At 35.9% G+C, this 21,489-nt stretch overlaps 1 protein-coding gene across 9 annotated transcripts in view; it reads left to right on the top strand.

Moving 5' to 3' along the window:
- DNM1L (dynamin 1 like) overlaps positions 1-21,489 on the top strand; it is a 47,525-nt gene that overhangs the window by 12,203 nt on the left and 13,833 nt on the right. For 4 of the 9 annotated variants that reach the window (XM_019452422.2, XM_019452419.2, XM_019452418.2 and 1 more), the window contains exons 2-9: positions 6,642-6,789; positions 10,106-10,144; positions 11,600-11,646; positions 12,061-12,132; positions 14,455-14,541; positions 16,007-16,169; positions 19,349-19,469; positions 21,196-21,327. In XM_019452422.2, the coding sequence (XP_019307967.1) occupies positions 6,642-6,789; positions 10,106-10,144; positions 11,600-11,646; positions 12,061-12,132; positions 14,455-14,541; positions 16,007-16,169; positions 19,349-19,469; positions 21,196-21,327 (809 nt within the window). The remainder of the gene's footprint in view (positions 1-6,641; positions 6,790-10,105; positions 10,145-11,599; positions 11,647-12,060; positions 12,133-14,454; positions 14,542-16,006; positions 16,170-19,348; positions 19,470-21,195; positions 21,328-21,489) is intronic. The other 5 variants (XM_019452426.2, XM_019452424.2, XM_019452421.2 and 2 more) reach the window with 2 other exon arrangements.

Genomic DNA, 21,489 nt, shown 5'->3' with positions numbered 1-21,489 from the left:
TTAAAGTCTGTTTTGTCTCATGTAAGTATTGCTACTCCAGGTTTTCTTCATTTCTATTTGCATGGTATATTTTTTTCTGTACTTTGATTTTCGTTTTTACATGTGTTAGGTTTGGAGTGAGTCTCTTGTAGGCAGTATATAAATGAGTCCCTTTTTTTTTATATCCATTTCACCACCCTATGTCTTTTGATCAAAGCATTTAGTCTATTTACATTTAAAATGATTATTCATAGGTGTGTACTTATTGCCGTTGTTCCTGGTCGTTTTTGTAGTTCATCTCTGTTCCTTTTCATTTGCTCTCTTTCCTTGTCATTGATGACTTTCTGTAGTGTTATGCTTGATTTTCTTTCTCTTTATTTTTTTGTGTATTTGTTATAGGTTTTGGGTTTGTAGTTACCTTGAGATTCATATATAGGATACTAAGTATGTATCAGTCTATATTAAGTTGGTGGTCATTTAAGTTCGAATACCTTCTTTCTTTTTTTCTTAATGTTTGTTTATTTTTGAGAGGGGAGGAGGGGGCAGAGAGAGAGAGAGGGGGACAGAAGATCTGAAGCAGGCTCTGCACTGACAGCAGTGAGCCAGATGTAGGGTTCGAACTCAAACTGCGAGATCATGATCTGAGCTGAAGTCAGACACTGAACTGGCTGAACCACCTTGGTGCCCCAGTTCGAACACATCCTTAAAAAGTAAAGCTTTTTTATTTCTTCCTCTATGTTTTGTGTATATGTTGTCATATTTTATGCATAATTTTCTTATTTCTAATAATGTCCTCTCCCACTCCCCCCCACCCCCATTTATAGAAGTCACTTTATCACTTTTTATAAGGCTGGTTTAGTGGTGATGAACTTCTTTAACATTTGTCTGAGAAACTCTTTATCTCTCCTTCAATTCTGAATTGACCTTGGCAGGTTGAGTATTTTTGGTTGTGGTTTTTTTCCTTTTAGCACTTCGAATATATCATGCCATTCCCTTCTGGCCTGTAAAGTTTCTGCTGAAAAATCTGCTGATAGCCCTATGCAATTTCCCTTCTACATAACTTTTTTCTTCTTTCCTGCTGTTCTTAAAAGTCTCTTTAATTTTTGCCATTTAAATTGTTATATTGTCTTGGTGTGGCCTCCTTGAGTTCATCTTATTTGGAACTCTTTGGGCTTCCTGAACCTGGATGTCTGTTTCCTTCCCTAGGCTAGGGAAGTTTTCACTTACTGTTTCTTCACATCATTTTCTGCCCTTTCCTTCCTTCCTTCTTTTCTTTTCTTTTCTTTTCTTTTCTTTTCTTTTCTTTCTCTTCTCCTTTTGGGACCCCCATAATGTGAATGTTTATTTGCTTGATATTGTCCAAGAGATCCCTTAGCCTTTACCATTTTTTAAAATTCTTTTTTCTCTTTGCTGTCCAGCTTGGGTGTTTTCCAGTACCCTGTTTTCCAGATGCTGATCTGGTCTTCTTTATGTACTCTAATGTGCAGTTGATGTTTTCTAGTGTATTTTCCATTTTAGTTACTGTTTTTTTCAGATTTGATTGGATCTTTTTTGTATTTACTATTTCTTTGTTGAAGGTTGTTCTTCCACCCTTCTCTGTAGTCTGGTGGACATCTTTATGATCATTACTTTAAACTCTTTATTAGGCATGTTGTTTATATCTGTTTCATTTAGTTTTTCTGAGGTTTTGCTTTTTTCTTTAATTCAGAGCATATTCCTCAGTCTCTCATTTTGCTTGACTTTGTAGGTGTCAAGCTACTTTTGTAGCTTGTAGGTGTGACAGCTACTTTTCCTAAACTTGAAGGAGTGGTCTTGAGTATAATCGTACCCTGTGTACACTGTGTGTGCCAGGTGACTTTGGCTGGCTGGAGCTGTATCTGGAGTGGGCTGGGCTTCCTGGGGCACTCTGTGCTGGGGCTGCCCTGGAAGGATGGCCAGCATGGAAGTGGGCATGGGATAGGGTGGTCCTGGGGCTTTCCACTCAGAGGGTGTCCTGGCAGGACAGCTGAAGTTGAGGGGAGTGCAAGCTAGAGGGTCCCAGATCTCTCTTGGCAGAGGGTGCTCTGGTGAGACAACTAAAGCTGAAGTGGATGTGGGCTGGTCCCTGGGTTCTCCACACAGATGGTGCCCTGGCAGGATTGCTGAAGCTAAAATGGGAACAAGCTGGTATGTCTGGGGGTACTTAGTGCCGAGGTGCCTTGGCAGGGCAGTTGGAGCCACGGCTTGTGTGGTCCATGGTGTCCTGTAGTGCTCTCTGCCAAGGTTGCCCTTGCAAGCTGTCTGGAGCCAAAGTGGTGTGGGCCTGTAGTGTTCTGCAGTGCTTTGTGCCTATGTTATGTTGACATGACAGCTGGAGCTGTAGTGAGTGCCCAGCAAGGGTTCCTTGCAGTTGTGACACACTGGCGCCGCCTTGATGGGATGGCGATGGTTGGTGTGGGTTAGGGACCCAGTGCTCTCTGAGGCAGTAGGCTGGCTGTGGCACCTGGAACCCTACTCCCTTTTGCACTATCAAGGTGGAGGATGGATGTAAACTGGGGCACTTGCCAGCCTCTCCCAATTGGAGAGAGTTCCGGTAGCTCCCCCATCATTTGGTGGAGTTGTATGCTGGATCTTTTATATACTAATTGCTTTTTTAAACCACAGCTTTTTCCTGTGCCCCAGGGCAGAACAATCTGCTCTTGTATAGTCCCTTCATACTATCCCTCCCCACTTCAGTTCACAGCATTGGAGGTAGGGGTTCCCTTCCTTACAGTGTCTGGTTTCTCTGTCTCTCTTGACGTTTTCTATGTGTTCTGTGTTTTGTTGTGTAACAGCTACTCAGTCAGCCCTCAGTTCTTTGGAGGAATTGCTGTATAAGTAAGTGTAGATTTGGTGTGTCTGTTGAGGAGGAAAGTTCAGCATCTTCTTAAGTTGCCATCTTGGACAGGACCCTTACTTATCGTCACATTTTAAATTTGTGGTATCTAATTGTGTTTTTTATTATATCTCCCTGATTACTAATGAATATGATCATTCTAAATTTTTTCTTACCCTTTGTGGTGCTGTTTTTGTGAGTTTCTGTTCCTGTCTCTGCACATTATTTTCTAATAGATTATTCATCTTTTTCTCACTGATTTGTGGAAGTTATTTATACATTTTGCTTACTAGTTCTTTGTGAGTTAGAGGGATCACAAATATTTTCCTCTAATTTTTTTGTATGAGTAAAATAAATTTTAATTTTACTGTAGTTGGACTGTCACTTTTTTTTTCTTTAGTTTGTACATTTTATGTAGTAAGGAGTCATTCTCTATCTCAAAGTCAGGAAAGTATACTTTAATATTCTCTAATTTGTAAAGTTAGAATTTTTAAAATTTGTAATTCATCTTGAATTTTTCTCCTTTATCTTATTTTTCCATGGTTTTATTGAGGTGTTGTTTTTATAATGTGAAGTTTACCCACTTGAAATGTATAATCATTCGTTTTTAGCACGTCTATAGAGTTTTGCAACTATCACCATAATTTACTTTTAGGTATTTCATTATCTTAAAAAGAGACCTTGTATCCATTAGCAGTCATTTCCATTTCCCTCTGCCCCTAGTGCGTGGCATCCACTTAATCCACTTTCGTGTCTGTTCTGGACATTTCATATAATCAGGATCAGATAATATGTGGTTTTTTGACTGACTTCTTTCACTTAGCATAATGTTTTTGAGGTTTATCCATATTGTAGCATGTATCAACACTTTATTTCTTTGACTGAAAAATTGGGCAGGGTTTTGCACACACAGATAATAGGTGAATGAGAGAGATCTGTGGTAAAGTCTTAAGGGACTGGAGAACCTTCATGAAACTTTGAAAACTAACCAAACAAAGCTCCTTTCTAAGACCAGTTCTCGCAGTGAGAAGCAACTGAGAATACAACTGACCACCCCTGAAGAATACAGACAAAGGAAAGAGAAGATCCAGATAAAAGTGGTAGAGAGGAACAGAGACAAGTTACCAGAAAACAAAGAACTATATTTTTGAACACTATGTGGAGACAAAAGGGAGTTTTAGAGTGTAAAGTTAGAATTGTTATTCTAGGCCAAGTTTTTTCCTAAAGTTTAGAAAATGACTGTTGTCAAATCTCATACAAAGTTTTTTAAAGAAAAATGAGACTCAGAATAACATTCTTGTTGACAAGAAAGTATACCAGAAAGACATGTTTGCAAAACAGATGAAAACAACTAGATATTAAGACAAAAGGCAAGATAAGGCATTAAATAACAAGTGTGTATAGGAACAAATAAGAACTAGGTGGTAGAACTTACTAAAGTATTAGAAATGAAAGGAAATTTATTTTAGAAATGAGGACAGCTTAGAAGTAAAACAAGAACAAATAAACATAACATATAGTACCTTGAGAGAGAAAGATGTTGGAAAGGAAGAAACATTAAAAATAAAAAGGGTAGGGAAGAGGTGTAAAAAGAATTTGACAGAGGGGCTCAGTCGATTAAGCATCTGACTCTTGATTTTGGCTTAGGTCTTGATCTCACACACAGTTCATAAGATTGAGCCCTGGGCGGCTGGCTCTGCACTGCACAGCATGCACAGCGGCTGGCTCTGCACAGCATGAAGCCTGCTTGGGATTCTCTCTCACCCTCTCTCTCTTTCTGCCCCTCCCCCACTTGCTCACATACTCGCTCTTTCTAAATACTAGAAAAAAAAATTGGGGTGTGGCTTCTGGGTGACTCAGTTGGTTAAGTGTCCAACTTCGACTCAGGTCATGGTCTCGCAGTACGTAGGTTCGAGCCCTACGTTGAGCTCTGTGCTGACAGCTCGGAGCCTGGAGCCTGCTCAGATTCTGTGTCTCCCCCTCTCTCTGTTCCTCCTCTGCTCACGCTCTGTCTCTCAAAAATAAACATTAAAAAAAATAATTTGACAGACATTGACATATTGAAAACAGGCAAAGAAGATCCAACATGTGTATAATAGGAGACCCCCCCCCCCACATTATTTAGGATTTTTGCCTTTGTGGAAAATATGAAAGTAAAAGTTGTACTAGTTGTGACTAAGAAAAAGTGTAGTACAGGAAAAACAATCTATACAGAAAATACTAATTATAAAGTTAATACAAAATTTATAAGCATTTAAGATGTATAAATAGAAATTAAGGTTTTTATATACTATTTGATTATTTATAATTTTTTTTTAACGTTTATTTATTTTTGAGACAGAAAGACGGAGCACGAGCGGGGGAGGGGCAGAGAGAGAGGGAGACACAGAAACTGAAACAGGCTTCAGGCTCTGAGCTGTCAGCAAAGAGCCCGACGCGGGGCTTGAACTCACAGACCGCGAGACCATGACCTGAGCCAAAGTCAGACACTTAACCGACTGAGCCACCCAGGCACCCCTTGATTATCTATTTACTAGTCTTATATCTGTGTTAAATTTCCTGAGGGTGATCGTTGAATATGGTTGTATGGAAGAATGCCCTTGTGCATGCCCTTAGAGACAGATATGCTATATTTTTTAGAGATGAAGTGTCATGGTGTATGTAACTAACTCAGATAGGACAACAAAAGAAAAAGTGTGTGTGTGTGTGCGCGCGCGCGCGCGCACATGCGTGTGTGTAGAAAGAGACATAAAGCATATGTGTCCAATGTTAATATTCAGTGTATCTTTCTTAAGATATGAGCATTCACTGTTAATATTCTCAAAGCTCTTGTGGCTTTGAAATTTTCAAAATAAAACGTTGGGAAATATTCAGAACAAAAGTGAAGTACTTATGGATAAAGAAGCTTTATAAGCTAATAAGAAATGTAAAATGCCAGCATTTGAACAATCACTGAAAAAATACAAAAAACCTTTAAACAAAATGATCCTTGACTTCAATAATAAAGTCATGTAATTTTAAACGAGCTGTCAGTGTTCATCTATCAAAGTAGCAAGGATTCAAAAAAGTGATAATGCCCACTGCTAATGGGGCTGCAGCAGATTGAATGGGAAGTGTAGCTTGGTTCCTGCCTTCTTGTGTGCAGTCTGACAGCATCTGTGAATGCTTCAAATCTCTGTTCTTTAATCTTTAGCTCTTTAGCAACTTCATTTAATGAACTAAATCCAGTGAAGTAATAGGATAAGTGAGTAAGGTTATATGTATAAACCATGTGCACTGTAGCATTGTTAATGGTAGCAAAAACCATTTAAATGTCCAAGTCAAGTTTGGCTTTATACACTGTAGAATACTATTTGACCATTAAACACAGATGTTAGTATATTGATATGGAATATTATCCGTGATTGCTACATCAAAAATAAAAGCCGGTTAGAGAAAAAATACATGTAGTGCTACCCCATTTAAAGTCATATATTCTCATAGACATAACATTACGTGCCAGTATTACAGGTTTTGAAAACCTGGTTGGGAGAGTATCAAAAAAAGTAGGAAAATTACAGGAGAGTGGGACTTTATTTGGGGGGGGGGGGCGGGGGGAGAGTAGGACTTTAATCTCTCTTTTTGGAGTTTTTATTTTAAAGAAATAAAGATCATATAATAGAAAATAAAACTAAACTTTCAGTTTAAAAGTCTTTGCAGTAATTTTTTCTTTAATTTCTTTGTATGGTGCTTTGTCAGTGTAGTCTTATTAAGTTATTTAAAAAATCTATGTAGAAACTCATTTTGCTCTTGTGTATTCTGTTTTCAGAGCAGTGGAAAGAGCTCAGTGCTAGAAAGCCTAGTGGGGAGGGACCTGCTTCCCAGAGGCACTGGTATTGTCACCCGGAGACCTCTCATTCTGCAGCTAGTCCATGTTTCACCCGAAGATAAGCGAAAAACAACAGGAGAAGAAAATGGTAAATTTTAGAATTGGAATAAGAATTATTTAAAAATTCTTCATTTTTGCTTGAATCTTAAAAACACATTAGACCAGATAAGACCAGAAATTAGTGGTTATAACAAAAGCAGAATTCCTGTGAAGAGAAGTGGAATGCATCATTTCTCATGTAAAGAAAAAAAAAAAAGTAAGTTTTGAGGACCATAAGTAGACTTGTTTGGAATATTACCTTTTTGGTAGTTCAGCTTATTAGTAAACTGTCGTTAATGTTTATGGAGAATTTAGTGAGATGCTCAGTAAATAGAAATCAGTTATTTTAAAGAAAAATTTTTGTGTCTTTTGGAGTGTTTTAAGCTTTTTTTCCCCTAGTGTTTAAAAAATGTTTTTACTTTTTTACTTTGATTTAGAAATTTAAATCATTTAGATTCTAGTTTAAAAATTTTAAATACACTTAAAATGACTTTGTTTTTTATTATAGCAGGGTTATCTCACCTTCCCTTTTCTGGTGTCACCATGTACTTGCTAATTTTGAATCTTTTCCCCTTCAAGCTAAGATGAATATTATTTTTAGAAAGAGTTTTGGTTTTTTATTTTTATCTTTTTTACTGTCCTTCTCTTGCCATGCTTACCTACATAGCACATACTATTCTGATTTTTAAGATCCACCCACTCCTCCAATAGCAAATGTGGAATATTAAAATGAGAAAAACATGTACTGTCCTTTATAGCAGTTCTTTGGTTAAATTGAAAATATTTTGAGAAATGTTGTGTCTGTCAGTGGATATTAAATTGCTTATTAAGTGCGTGTCCTATTTATACTTACTTATATTAGTGAGGTTGGAATGTTTGACGAAAATAATATATTTAATCTTCCTTTTTAGTTCAGTGTTTGGCTCAGACTTTCTTATTTATAAGTCTGTAAAATAACTAATTACATTGGTAGCAGAGTACTATGTTTGTTACTCATCTGCAGAGATCTGTTTTCAATGCAGTTTCATTCTAGTTAGATTCTCATCTAAGAAGGGATGATAGTATTGATGAAATTGAAGTTACTTTAATTATTTTTTCTATTATTATAGGAGTATTGATAGTGATAGCTTTTTTTTTTTTAAGGAGTAAAAAAAGAAAAAACAACCTATCATGAGCATCTGCAATGACTATAGAAAGTTAATCACTGAAGCAAGTTAATGAAGTTTAGATGTTAACAAGTACAATTTTTGGATAGACTGCCAGAAGATATGTAGGAACCTATTAATTAAGTGTATCAGGTAGCTTCTTGGTATATTATTCATCACTTTGTATTTCTATAATATTTGTTTGGTATTGAAATTCTAAGCCTCGAATTTAATCATGTTGAACTAACCTACGATTCAGCTTCAAATATATAGAATAATACTTAAAATTTCATTCCTACTAACTTACATCATGAAGTATACCAGAAAACTTAAAATCAGACTTTAAGAAACTATATGGCATTAATTAGGTCTCTTTCTTTTAACCCTTTATTTTCTTCAGTCATCATGAAAAGGGCAAATGATAGATATCCTGTCTCTTAGAAACTGTAGATGTGGGTAGTGTTTGTAGAAAAAGGTGTACATTTCAGCCACAGAAGTGTCAGTTCCTCAGTATCTCTGCTCATATGTTCACCATGTTTTGTTGATATCTCTCATCTTAGTGGTTGGTCAGCAAATCTGCACATCTTACCTATATATATATTTTTTTTTTTTTCAAAGCTTAGTGTTTACATTTTATGTAAAAAAAAAACCGCACAATATTTTGTATTACTTAAGACACACTTAATCCTCACTTAAAATGACAACTCAGCTACCCAGAACACAAACTAGATTTCATAAATTTTGAGTATTAAATTTCATGTGTATTAGTAATAATTAGCATAGTTCCTTAGTTTTCTCATCAGATCCTCTTTATACTCAGGGTAACCAATCTACCTTGCCATGAATCATTGTAACCCAGAGAAAATTAGAAACAAAGAAACAGATAAACATTTAGTTAGCCAGAAGAGTATGAACTACCTGACAGTCTGACAAACCAGAGAGGAGAAAGTAAGGAAAACATAATCAGACAGGAAAACTTAAAAGAAAGAAAAAATCAGTTTCTAACCATTTTGGATAGGGATTTATAGCCTCAGAGGGCTTTGTTATGTAACAAAGGCCGACGTTTGCAATAATAGGCTGATTTAGAGCAGTATATTTTAGGATGACATGGAGCAGAATAATCCATTTTATTTTTTCATTTTTTATTAAAAAATTTTTTTTTAACATTCATTTCTGAGAGACAGAGACATAGCATGAGCGGAAGGGGCAGAGAGAGAGGGAGACAGAATCCAAAGCAGGCTCCAGGCTCCAAGCTCTCAGCACAGAGCCCAACACAGGGCTCAAAGCCATGAACCGTGAAATCATGACCTGAGCCAAAGTTGGACACTTAACCGACTCAGCCATTCAGGCGCCCCAGAATAATCCATTTTAGATACAGGTCCATCAAAACTGATTAAAATAAAATATCTTAATGTTTAATATGTGTAATTATCAGGAAATTTTATGTAATGTGGAATCCTTCATTCTGTCAGCCAGGTAGGATAATTGAGGTATCAATATATTTATATAGTATTTCTCAGCTTGCTCCCCCTTTTGCCAATGTGAAAGAATTTTCTGATAAAATCTTACTAAAATTTTATTCACACTGATTTAGTTTGAACTTTGAACTTCACATTTATCTTTCATATATTTTTAAGAATCAGTCTTTGTTCAGATTTCCTTTTAGACAAAATCCAAAAATAGCATGTTGATTAAAGACCAAAATTGTTTTTATGGTGTTCTTTTTAAATTCAGTATGTTTTTTAAAGAAAATAATCCCTTATAAAAAGCTCATTCTTCATGAATAGGGTAAATACTCATATATATTTACTTTTGAGGTTTTGGAAAATGTGTTTGGTATGCTTTGTAGATTTTTCTGTGCCAGGCAATTTATCTTTTCCTACATATCAAATATTTATGGCAGATTTTTGGAGAGTGAATCAATTTTAATCCGGTTGTGTTAGAACTAGAAACCAGAGGAAATACAATTAGCTGTGATGGAAAATACCAGCAAATTATGGCACATGGTATGCTTCATTTATATCACTTAAAACATATATATCCCTTTAGGTATTTACTATTAATTGTAATGGGAATTACAGTTGTAAATTTTGAAAAATTGGATGCTCCGTGCATTTGAAATGTGTTCAGGTTTCTGCAGATTTGACTTTTTAAAAAGGTTTAAAATACTAGGGTTAAGCATTAAACTTATCATTCTGTGCTGTTTCTCTTTAACTGCAGACCCTGCTACATGGAAAAACTCAAGACACCTTTCTAAAGGTTTCCTTTATCCATTGTTTTTGGCCCTTTTTTTTCTAGTATGCCTGCATGTGTGCTTACGTACTCTTACAGGCTGTGTGCATTATTTTTCTTCCATTTTTATTTGCCTATCCACATTGATTGTAGGTGGTTCTTGTTACCTTTTGGCATTGCATCAGAATGCAGGGTTTTTTTTTGGTGGTGAATGTAATTTATTTTATTTTTATTTTTAAAAACATGCTTGTTAAGCCAGACCTCTTTTAAACGATAAGGTAAATTAACCCCCCCCCCCCTTTGGTATGTAGTAGCTGTCTCTGTGAGTTCTGTTCACCTAGATTACTCCAGTCCTCCAATGAGACTTCTTGGAAGAAGGTACTAAGCTTCAAGTAGGTGAGCATTTTATTAGCAAAAAGGATCCAGTTTTATTTACTTATTTCCACCAAAGAATTGAATCACTTTTTCTTCAATATTTATTTAACTTTTAGTCATTTTTATTTTGATTTCAGGTGACCGATATGAGTTATTCATGAACTCAGTCATTAGGATACTTAGAACTCTGAATTTGGCAAAAGCAGAATAGCTGTGCTTAGGGGAGGCAGTTTGGTTACTTTTCTACAATTAAACATTTCTAGTTTTTCTGAGAAAAATAGAACAAAACTTGCTCGCCAAGATTTAGACCACTTGAAACAGTGCCCACAGTGAATTATATTTTCCTTTTTTTTCAGGAAGTGCAGGAAGAACAGACCTATTACTGGAAACTCATGGAGAGTAGCGACTCCATACAGTACATATGCTAGGGTCTGTCTGTCTCCTCCCACCCACAAACACTCATTTCATTTCTTTCTAACCTTCATTTCCAAGGGAAAACATAGTCTTGGCCCTGGTGGGAAAATCACCTTGAAAGTACATATAAGTTACAGGATAATTTTGCACTACTGAGAGAACTCTTTAAAGGAACAGCAAATTGTGACTTTATAGGTAACCAGCAGGAAACCAAATTTAAGAGAAAAAAGTTTCATTTACGTATTGCAAATTTTTACCTTGAGTTATTTGTGTAAATCTATTACATGTGCTTTTTGCATTACTCAGTAGGATTCTTAGTTTTTCTTCTGTTAGCCATTTGCTTCAGTTACTTTCATTGTATAAACTGCTTTTATGTGTAAGATATTTAAAAACAAAGCATATACTTTTACCATAATATAATTACATACAAAATATGAAGAGAAATGAACAATTTTATTTGCAGACTCTAGATTTCAAATCTAGATTTCAAAAGGAAGATCTGTGAGTAACTCTCAAGTCATTTTTTGAAATATATGATAGTTTTTAAAATATGAAAGTATAATTTAGGAGATCTTAAAATACTGCTTGTCAGTGGCAAAATAGGAACAAATAATATTGTGTTGCCTTTTTGAATTCCTAAGATAAAAAGGTAATTGCTATAGTTTCCAATAAATGGAGTTTTTCTTTTTCTAGGGGTTGAAGCAGAAGAATGGGGTAAATTTCTTCACACCAAAAATAAGGTAATCGATCACACAAGAATATTATGAAGAGATAATATGTTGATACATTTTTTTTGTACAAGTAGTTGATAATTTAGTTTCTTACGATTGGCAGTGTGTTATGTTATCTTGAAGCAACTGCTCCTTGTAAAATAAATCTTATCTTATTAGTAACATTTCTAACCATAGCAGTTTATTTGGAAGACACTTTATGTTGAGCCTTATTGTAATGTGGAAATTAACTGTTGTGGGATCAGGCAGCTTTGAAAAGCTCATGTAAACTAAGACTCCTTGGCTTAGAAAATACATGTATATATTAGAATTTACTAGTTCTCTGAAGCAGATCTGTAGACATCCTTGAAATTTATCAACCCCTCACTTAAGAACTGTTGATCTTATCATGAATGTTGTCCTTTTTGTTTCAATAATTTTTAGCTTTACACGGATTTTGATGAAATTCGACAAGAAATTGAAAACGAAACAGAAAGGATTTCGGGAAATAATAAGGTAGGCATCTTTTTAGAGTTACAATGTATAAACCTCAGTACATATATCATTGAGAGTATTCCGTGTATAATGTGTTATGGGCATTGTAAATTCATAGTCCTGGTCTTTGAAACTAATGGAGTATTTTCACAAATATATAAAAACCTTACTTAAAATCTCTTTTGTTTCTTAGAGCTTTCATATACTATCAAATATTTCATTTAGATGATTGTTTATCTTGTGATTTATATATCACTTATATAATTTTTGTATTTAATATTGCTATAGTAAGTTATTTTTTTCTGATGGATTGATTGTACTCTAACTCAAGAAGCATTATGTAACTTAGGAGATTTTGAAGAGCTCTCTTACCTGAGTAAGGCTAGATTTACTTACGAAAGTAAAGAGAGAAGTTTTCTTTGATGAAAATGAAAACTAATGTTAACAACTTAATTCCTGTTTCCTAACATTGTGAAAATTAAAAAAAAAAATGTGTCTAAGATGCCATTAATGTTGACACCAGGCACTGTCACTGCTTCTCATAAATGCTTCTGTTTTCTCTCCTTTCTTTATCCTTAACTATCTTTCTGTTTCCTTCCTTTTTTCTTTTCTTTTTTTTTTTTTTTAAACCTCCATTCTTGTATTATCCAAAGGCTATTTAATCCAGCAAATGGGCCCTGGCCTAGTACTAATATTCGACAAGTATTCACTGAGCCCTTTGATCTGCCAGATGTTGTGCTGAAGAGGTTGTCCTGACACAAAGACATTTTTGAGCCACGTCAGTTCTTCATGTCTAGTCAGGATATTTGTCTCTCTGACTAAGCTTTGTTCATTATTGAACTCTGGGCTGGTAACCTTTGAGTTGCTGCTGCTGCTGCTACCATACTTCCTGAATTTCTAATGATTGTGTTGTATAGGAGAGGTAGAAAAAGTGGCAGCAAACTAGATTAGCTTGTTGTCTGTCCTGTAATTATATCAGGGATAATTTTATTAATGATAGTACCAGTCTGAAGTCTTTCCTGTGTTCCCATGGATTTACTGAACTTAGGAATTGGTGGTAATTTTACATAGGGCTAGAATTTATAATGGATGTGACTAGTGTTTCAGAAAGGAAAATTTTAAACTAGACTGAATGCCATGAAAGATGGAGTCTGTATACCGACAAGATGTTTAATTTACGGTGGGGATGTGATATACTTACCTAGCAGGTTTTCTCACCCACAGTGTCCAAAAGATGAGAAGTCCCCTACCCCCAAATCTGTGAAAAATCTCTTCTTTCCTAAATCATGTTTGTAATGAAGTAAATGATACTTTGATCTTATGTAAGTAATTTCATATGTATAAATATCTAAATGATTTCATATGCCTAACATAAAGCCCTGAGGGATTTAAAATATTTATGAGATTGGAGTTGTAAAGGCATTTGAGCAAAGCTTTGTATTGGACATGAGAAGGGAATGCCTGAGAAGTACACAAGCTGGGTAGGTATGCTGAATATCAGCACATGACTTTGGAACACTGATGTGTTTGAAATAGAAAAGTAGTTTGGAGTTATCTAATATAACTCAGAGTAAAGGATGTTTCAAAAAAGCTCTCTGTGAAATTAAAATTTTCAGTGGGTGTGTATGAAGGAAGATAAAAGGTAGGTAGATGAGAGGACATTTTAAAGGATAAAGAAGGGCATATGCAAAGACGAATGCACATTTTCTATGTGCCTTTTTACATGTAGCTGACTCAGCTCTAAAACTTGTAGAGGGCCAGTGGTGAAGAGAAGGCAGTGTGTATAATGATCTCAGTCTAGGGAAATAAAGGTATCTCTCACTATCCAAATTCTACTATTTGAATTCAGGAATCTGAAGATGCAGATAAATTTTCTGAGGAGTCTCTTAGAATATATGCTTTTGCTACCTGATATTCAAAGATTAGGAACCAAGTTGATGTGGATAACTTGTTACCTATGCCTCACTGTCTACTCAAGAACCTCATAAATTTGGATAGTGACACAGTGTTCTTTTGTTCAGCACTAAGTCTATTAAACGTACTTAAGAAATTGTATCTGTCTAGAACCCAGAGAAAAGAATGTGGAATAATAAAGGGGAAATAAATTTTGTATATTAATGTTACAGGATTGAGTAACCTTATAACCTGCTATATGGCTGGCTGGCTGCCTTACTTCCCATGGGTTTCATCAGGTTTTGATTGCTGAAATGTTTTAGGGATCATGGTTTAATTTGTATCTGAAAGCATCTAGAGTCTGTCTACTTGAAATGAGATGTACTTGGCATTTTTATATTTCAATGAAATTTTAATGTGATTTTAATGTATTTTAAAACTTATTTTTAGGGAGTAAGCCCTGAGCCAATTCATCTTAAGATTTTTTCACCCAATGTTGTCAATCTGACACTTGTGGATTTGCCAGGAATGACCAAGGTAAAGATTAGTTGTTACTCATCGTGGATTTGGTCATGTTTGTTTTCACTCGAACAAATGTGGTTTTTACTTGACCTTATATGAGAATAATCAGCCTTTTTTTTTTTTTTTCCAGTCAACTTGATCTAGCAGCATTGATATAGTTGAGCCCTCCCTTCTCCTTGAAACACTTTCTTTACTTGGCTTCCACGACACCATACTCTGCAGGTTTCTCTCCAGCATCCCTGTCCACTCCTTCTCTGTCTCTTTTGCTGGTTTCTTATCTTCCCAGTGTTAACAGTGAGTGCCTAGAGCTCAGTTTTTAGACCTCTGGTCAAGTGGGTACACTTACCCCCCCTTGATGATTTCGTCTAAACGTATGGGTTTAAATACGTGAATGTCTGTATGTTGACAGCATTTAAACATCTCCAGACTTTTATAACTGTCTATTTGGCATGTCCACACAAGTGTCTAGTAGACGTTTCAAACTTGTTATGTCACGTGCTAAATTTCTGACCTATCCCTCAAGCTGACTTGATCCTGCTATAATCTCCCCCAACTAAATAAATGGCAACCCTCTTCTGTCAGTCGCTTAGCCAAAAAGTTTGTAGTCAGCCTTGATACTTTTGTATTCCACACCACTCTGTGAGCAGATCTTTTTGGCTCTCCTTACATTTAAAGTATATCTAGAACTCTGTTGTATATACAGATTTGTAGCTACCATCCTAATCTAGCCACTGTCATCTCACCTGCATTACTGCAACAGCCTCCTAACAGGTCTTCCTCATAATCTGTTAAGTAATCAGCCAGAATGATGCTATTAAGGTAAAAATTAGATTGTGTCATTCCTTGGCTCAAAATCTCTCCATTGGCTTTTCATTTCATTCACAGTAAAAGCTTAAGTTCTAAAAAGAGATTTAAAGTATCCTGTTACTCTTCTCTTTCTGTTCCAGTGTTCTGACCTTATCATTCATCTTGCTGGAATATTCTTCCACTAGATATCTGCATGTAACTCTCCCTTATCTCCTTCAGTTTCTGGCCATTCTCTCAAATGTCATTATCTGAGTGAGTTCTTCCCTCATTATTTAAAAGCATAATCTGATTTCAAATAATTATCAGTCTCTTTTTACTTAATGACTGCCATGACATATGTGTAGACATATGTAGAACAGTGCCTGAAATATATTAGGCTGCCAGTAAATATTTGGTAATTGAATGAATGAATGAATAAATGAATGAATGAATGAATTTGTCTCTAGGAATTAACACCGACCAATTCTTCACACAGTAAACTTCTGATATCTGCAAGAGGTACATTTTGAGGCTTTCACATATTACCAAATGCATACATACCACTACTAGTAGTATGTATATACTTTCTTCATTTTAACTGTAAATGGAGTAATGCCCACGTTCTGTAGATTAAGTGAGGGGAGGCCGAGTTGATTTTTATTACTAGTTCCTTCTTCATTTCTCTTCGGTTCAGGTGCCTGTGGGTGATCAACCTAAGGATATTGAGCTTCAAATCCGAGAGCTCATTCTTCGCTTCATCAGTAATCCAAATTCCATCATCCTTGCTGTCACTGCTGCTAATACCGATATGGCCACATCAGAGGCCCTTAAGATTTCAAGAGAGGTAGATCCAGACGGTAAGGACAAATGTTTATATTTAATGAGATATGGTTGGTTAACAGTGGTAAATCTACCCTCAAGAAAGGAATATTTTTAAAAGGAATATCAAACTGTTAATACAGATTTAAAAAACAATGTGCTCCTATTCTGCTTATAATTACAAATAGAGATTCGGATGGAAAATAAAGTTTTAATGGGTTAGTTGCTGTATAGTCAAGGCAAAAATACTTAACATCATGTCCATATTTGTAATGGTTACCTGATGACTTTAAAATAAAAATATGAGGGCAACCTGGGTGGCTCAGTCAGTTAAGTATCTGACTTCAGCTCAGGTCATGATCTCAGAGCTCGTGGGTTCGAGCCCTGCATTGGGCTCTGTGCTGAAGCTCAGAGCCTGGAGCCTACTTTGGATTCTGTGTCTCCCTCTCTTCTGCCCCGGCCCTGCTCATGCTGTGTCTTTCTACCCTTCAAAAATAAATAAACATTAAAAACAATTTTTTTTAAATAATAAGATGGCTTTTCAAGGACGGTTTGTTTTGTAGAAATAAAATGATTTAGATTTTTGACTAGCTGACTTCTAAGAATAATTAACTCATAATTGATCATTGTCGATTATGATACAGTAGCTAATTGTGGTTATCTACATTCCGCAGAGGTAGAAAACATTTAGACAGACATAAGGCAGAGGAAATTCTTAGAAATAAAGGTAAAATCCTTTTATGAAGTATTCATAACCCCAAGGATTAGTTCATACTGTGGATCATTGTATGATAGTTGACTAATGCTGTGATATACATCTCATAGTATATATACAATGGCAGCTTATAAGAGAGTAATTATTATTGCTGCTAATAAATGTAGCTTTGCTCCACATAGGATCTAATTTTTTTACTGGAGTATTTGGGGGTTCTGTGGGCTGTGTCCTGTTTTCTTTTTTCTTGCTTTGAAGAAGAATTTGAAATAAAAATTTGGTAGGAAAAGTTAATGCTAAGGCTACTAATTAAAATTCCCATAAACAGTAATTTTTAAAAGTATTTTTATTTAATTTAAAGCTTTTAAGAAGTGTTTACCACATGTTCATGTTAGATTGGAGGATAAGCTCTAGGGGCTCCTGGCTGGCTCAGACGGTGGAGCATACGACTCTTGATCTCAAGGTCATGAGTTTGAGCCCCACATTGTGGGTAGAGTTTACTTAAAAAATAATAGTAAGAAATAAATTAATTAAGCTCTATCAAAAGGTTTATTTAAATTTTACATTTATCATTTAAACTGTTAAGCATTTTATATGCCTTCTATTTTAAACTGACCTTTGAGCGATAAATAGGATCATACTTTTGATCTAGTAATTTTTTTTTTTTTTAAGTTTATTTGTTTTGGAAGAGAGAAAGTGGGATAGGGGAAGAGAGAGGGAGAGAGTGAATCCCAAGGAGGCTCTACACTGTCAGCACAGAGCCCATTGCGGGGCTCGATCTCACGAACTGCAAGATCACGACCTGAACCACAGTCAAGAGTCGACTGAGCCACCCAGGCAACCCTTGATCTAGGAATCTGAATCCGGTCATATATTGTAAAGAAATAGTCCCATCGAGTATTATTTATAGTGTCAAAAAATTAAATTCAACTTAATATATGGCCCATAGTAGGACTGATTAAGATTATAATAGATTAAGATAATAATAGATTATTAAGGTAGTGATGGGTCGGGAATCATTAAAAAGGATGATTTTGTAGATGTGAAGCAATGTTGAAAATGCCGTATGTAAAATTAGACACTGTGCAGAGCAGCTGCGGTTCTTACACATTACTGGTGGGAATGGTACCGGCCACTTTGAAGCGGTTTGTCAGTTTCTTAAAAAGTTCAGTCAGTACCACTCCTAGACATTTACCCATGTTAAATGAAAACCTATTATTTGTATCTCCTAAAACTGGAAACAACCCAAATGTTTCTCAAAGTACCAAACTATAGTATATCCGTACCATGGAACACTGCTTTGCAATGAAAAAGAATGAATTATTGATATATGCAACAACACGGATGACTCTCAAGTGCATTATGTCAAGTGAAAGAAGCCAGAGTCAAAAGGCTATATATATGTATATGATTCTATTTATGTCATATTCTGGAAAAGCAAATCTAGGAATAGAAAAGGGGTTTGAGGGGCACCTGGGTGGCTCAGTCGGTTGGGCCTCCGACTTCGGCTCAGGTCATGATCTGGCGGTTCGTGGGTTTGAGCCCCGTGTCGTGTTCTGTGCTGACGGCTCAAAGTCTGGAGCCTGCTTTGGGTTCTGTGTCTCCCTCTCTCTCTGCGCCTCTCTCTCTCCCTCTGTCTCAAATAAACATTGAAAAAAAATTTTTTTAAAGAAAAGGGGTTTGATTGGGTGGTAGTACAAATAACTTTGGGGGGAAGTGATACAACTGTTTTGTCTTGAGGTGGAAGTGACATAACTCTTTTGCATTTATCAAAACTCCTGGAACTATACAACAGGAGTGAGTAAATTTTAAATAGATTTTTAAAATACTTATAAAAAATGAGCCCTAAGAGCTAATAAAAAACACTATATGTGAAAAATTTTTTTAATTTTACATGATGATTAAAATAAGTTATTTTTTATAATTTTCTATTTTTTTAAAAGTTTATTTATTTTTGAAAGAGAGAGAGAGAGAGAGAGAGAAAGAGAAAACAGGGGAGGGGAGGGGAGGGGTGGAGACAGAGAAAGAGAATCCCAAGCAGGCTCGAGCCCAGTGCAGAGTTCAGACTCATGAACCACGAGATCGTGACCTGAACTGAAATCAAGAGTCAGATGCTTAACTAACTGAGCCACCCAGGTGCTGCCCCTAAAGTAAGTTTTTAAAAAGTATTTGTGGGTTAAGCATCCAACTCTTGATTTCAGCTCAGGTCATGAACTCGTGGTTTGTGAGATGGAGCCCCGATTCTGGCTTGGCACTGACCCCACAGAGCCTGCTTGGGATTCTCTTACCCTCTCTCTCTCTGCACTTGCCCAGCTTGCCCTCTCTCTGTCTCTGTCTCAAAATAAATAAACTTTTAAAAGTATCTATAAGCAAAGGCTGGAAAAATACTGTCAAAATGATGACAGAAGTAACGTTAAGGAGGGATTATAGATGAGGATTTTTCTTTATTAATACTGAATAGCTTTATTTAATGGATCAATATCTTTTCTTTTTTGCATTTACCAGGTCGCAGAACCTTAGCTGTAATCACTAAACTTGACCTCATGGATGCGGGTACTGATGCCATGGATGTATTGATGGGAAGGGTTATACCAGTCAAACTTGGAATAATTGGAGTAGTTAACAGGTTAGCAATCAAGAATGGGATAATAATTGCAGCATTCCCATTTCAGAGCAAATCTGAATTTTAAAAAGTAATCTAAAATGTGATATGATCCCTCTTTTTCCCTTTTACTGTAACTGTGGTATTGTTAGGAATTCAGTGCTCTAAAGGGAGAAAAGATCCACTAAAGCCTCCTGTGGGTGTTTGTAATGGAAAGGATTTTTAAAGTAAGCAGTGCTATAAAGTGGAAGAAAATTTAATAGCGAGGCTTGAAAAATTCCTGCCTATTGTGTTATGTATGAGGAGTGCACTGGATAAGCAAAAAGAGTATTATTTAAATTTGCATGCAATCAAGAAAGAGTTTGTTAAGATGGTAGGATGTTAATAAATTGGTTTAACACCTCTGGCGTTAGTGATTGATCCTTTGTATTTGCCAGGATGTGACTTGGAGAAATTTTATTAAAGGTATTCTAATAATGAATAGCTGGTATTAAAAATTGTGGAAAGGAAACTACTACTGAGCGTCTAATTATGTTTTAGAGACTTTACTGTGAGCAGTTTGCAAATGGTATCTCTTTGAACCCTTACAGCATCACTGTGAGGTAGGTGTTGGTGTCTATTTTATAATTAGAAGGCTCAAGTTTTATATCTCCCAAAGTCACATGGTGAAAGCAGATTTCAAATGAAGCACTCTCTTAGTCCAAAGCCTTTATAAAGTAGGCAGCACTGAAATTAACAGGAGATCCAGGTTCTAGTCCTAGTTTGTCTCTAAACTAGATATATAATGTGGGCTTAAATGACACCTAACATGTTTGGGTTTCAGGCCTTTTAAAATGATACTGCTTTTCTCTCCCTCAAAAAGTAAATGAATAGATAAATAAAGGGATGCCTGGGTGGCTCATTTTGTTAAGTGTCCAACTCTTGATTTCAGCTCAAGTGAGATCGAGGCCTGAGGTTGGGCTCCATGCTAGGTGTGGAGCCTGCTTAAGAGTCTCTGTCACCCTCTCTCTCTGCCCCTTCTCCACTTGCACTCCCTCCCTCTCTCTCTCTCTCTCAAAAAAAAAAAAAAAAAAAAAAAAATTTAAACAAATAAATAAAATGAAAATGTTTTTACTAAGTGATATCCAAGATCTCTTTCAGTTGTCTGCTTTATTCGTATGTCCTAACTCTCCTATACTTTGACTTCTCTTTTTGTTTTCTTTCTTTTGTGTGTGTGTGTGTGTGTGTGTGTGTGTGTGTGTGTGTGTGTGTGTTTAATTCCCACTCTCTTTTCATGCGAGCTGGTGGTATAAAACTGTTGCATTTGTAGTTGACTGCTCTTCAAAGTTAATTATTTTTGGTAGAAATCCATTGCCTGTCCATGGATAAAATATACAGCTGGCTATCATGCTTATACTTTTTTCACATGTCTATCCCTGTTACTTAAGAGTACTGCTTTTGACTATAGTGAATGGTAGTCCTAAACTATTCAGGCATTATTTACTTACAAGTCACAGATTGAATATAGGCTGAAGTACTTAACATGTGACCTTGGGTAGGTTAATGTCCCTGAGCCTCAGTTCCTTTGGCATAAAATGGAATAATACCTATTGCATAGTATTACTGCAAGAATTAAATAAAACAATCCGTATCAGGCATTACAAACAATGCTTGGTGCTATCATCATCATCATCATCATCATCATCATCCAAGGTATGTAGAAGACCTCAGTTGACTTTAGTTGAAAGGTTTTGTTATTTTTCAACCTTAGGAGCCAGCTAGACATTAACAATAAGAAGAGTGTAACTGATTCAATCCGTGATGAATATGCTTTTCTTCAAAAGAAATACCCATCCCTGGCTAATAGAAATGGAACAAAGTATCTTGCTAGGACTCTGAACAGGTAACATTTTTACCTCTTGAAAAATGAGATTTTGTTGGTTTGTTTGTTTGCTTGCCAGTAGGTGTCTGAGAGCTCTCATTTTTAGTTCTTTATATTTTCATAATGTTCTTATGTATATCGTTTCAGGTCTTGTTTCTTGTATGTAGGTTCTTGTAATATAGA

Source organism: Panthera pardus, unplaced genomic scaffold, assembly GCF_024362965.1.
Source record: "Panthera pardus isolate Hobbes unplaced genomic scaffold, ASM2436296v1 HiC_scaffold_6, whole genome shotgun sequence".
NCBI lineage: Eukaryota > Metazoa > Chordata > Mammalia > Carnivora > Felidae > Panthera > Panthera pardus.
Note: the sequence above shows the minus strand (reverse complement) of the source record. Positions and strands in the feature narration are given on the sequence as shown.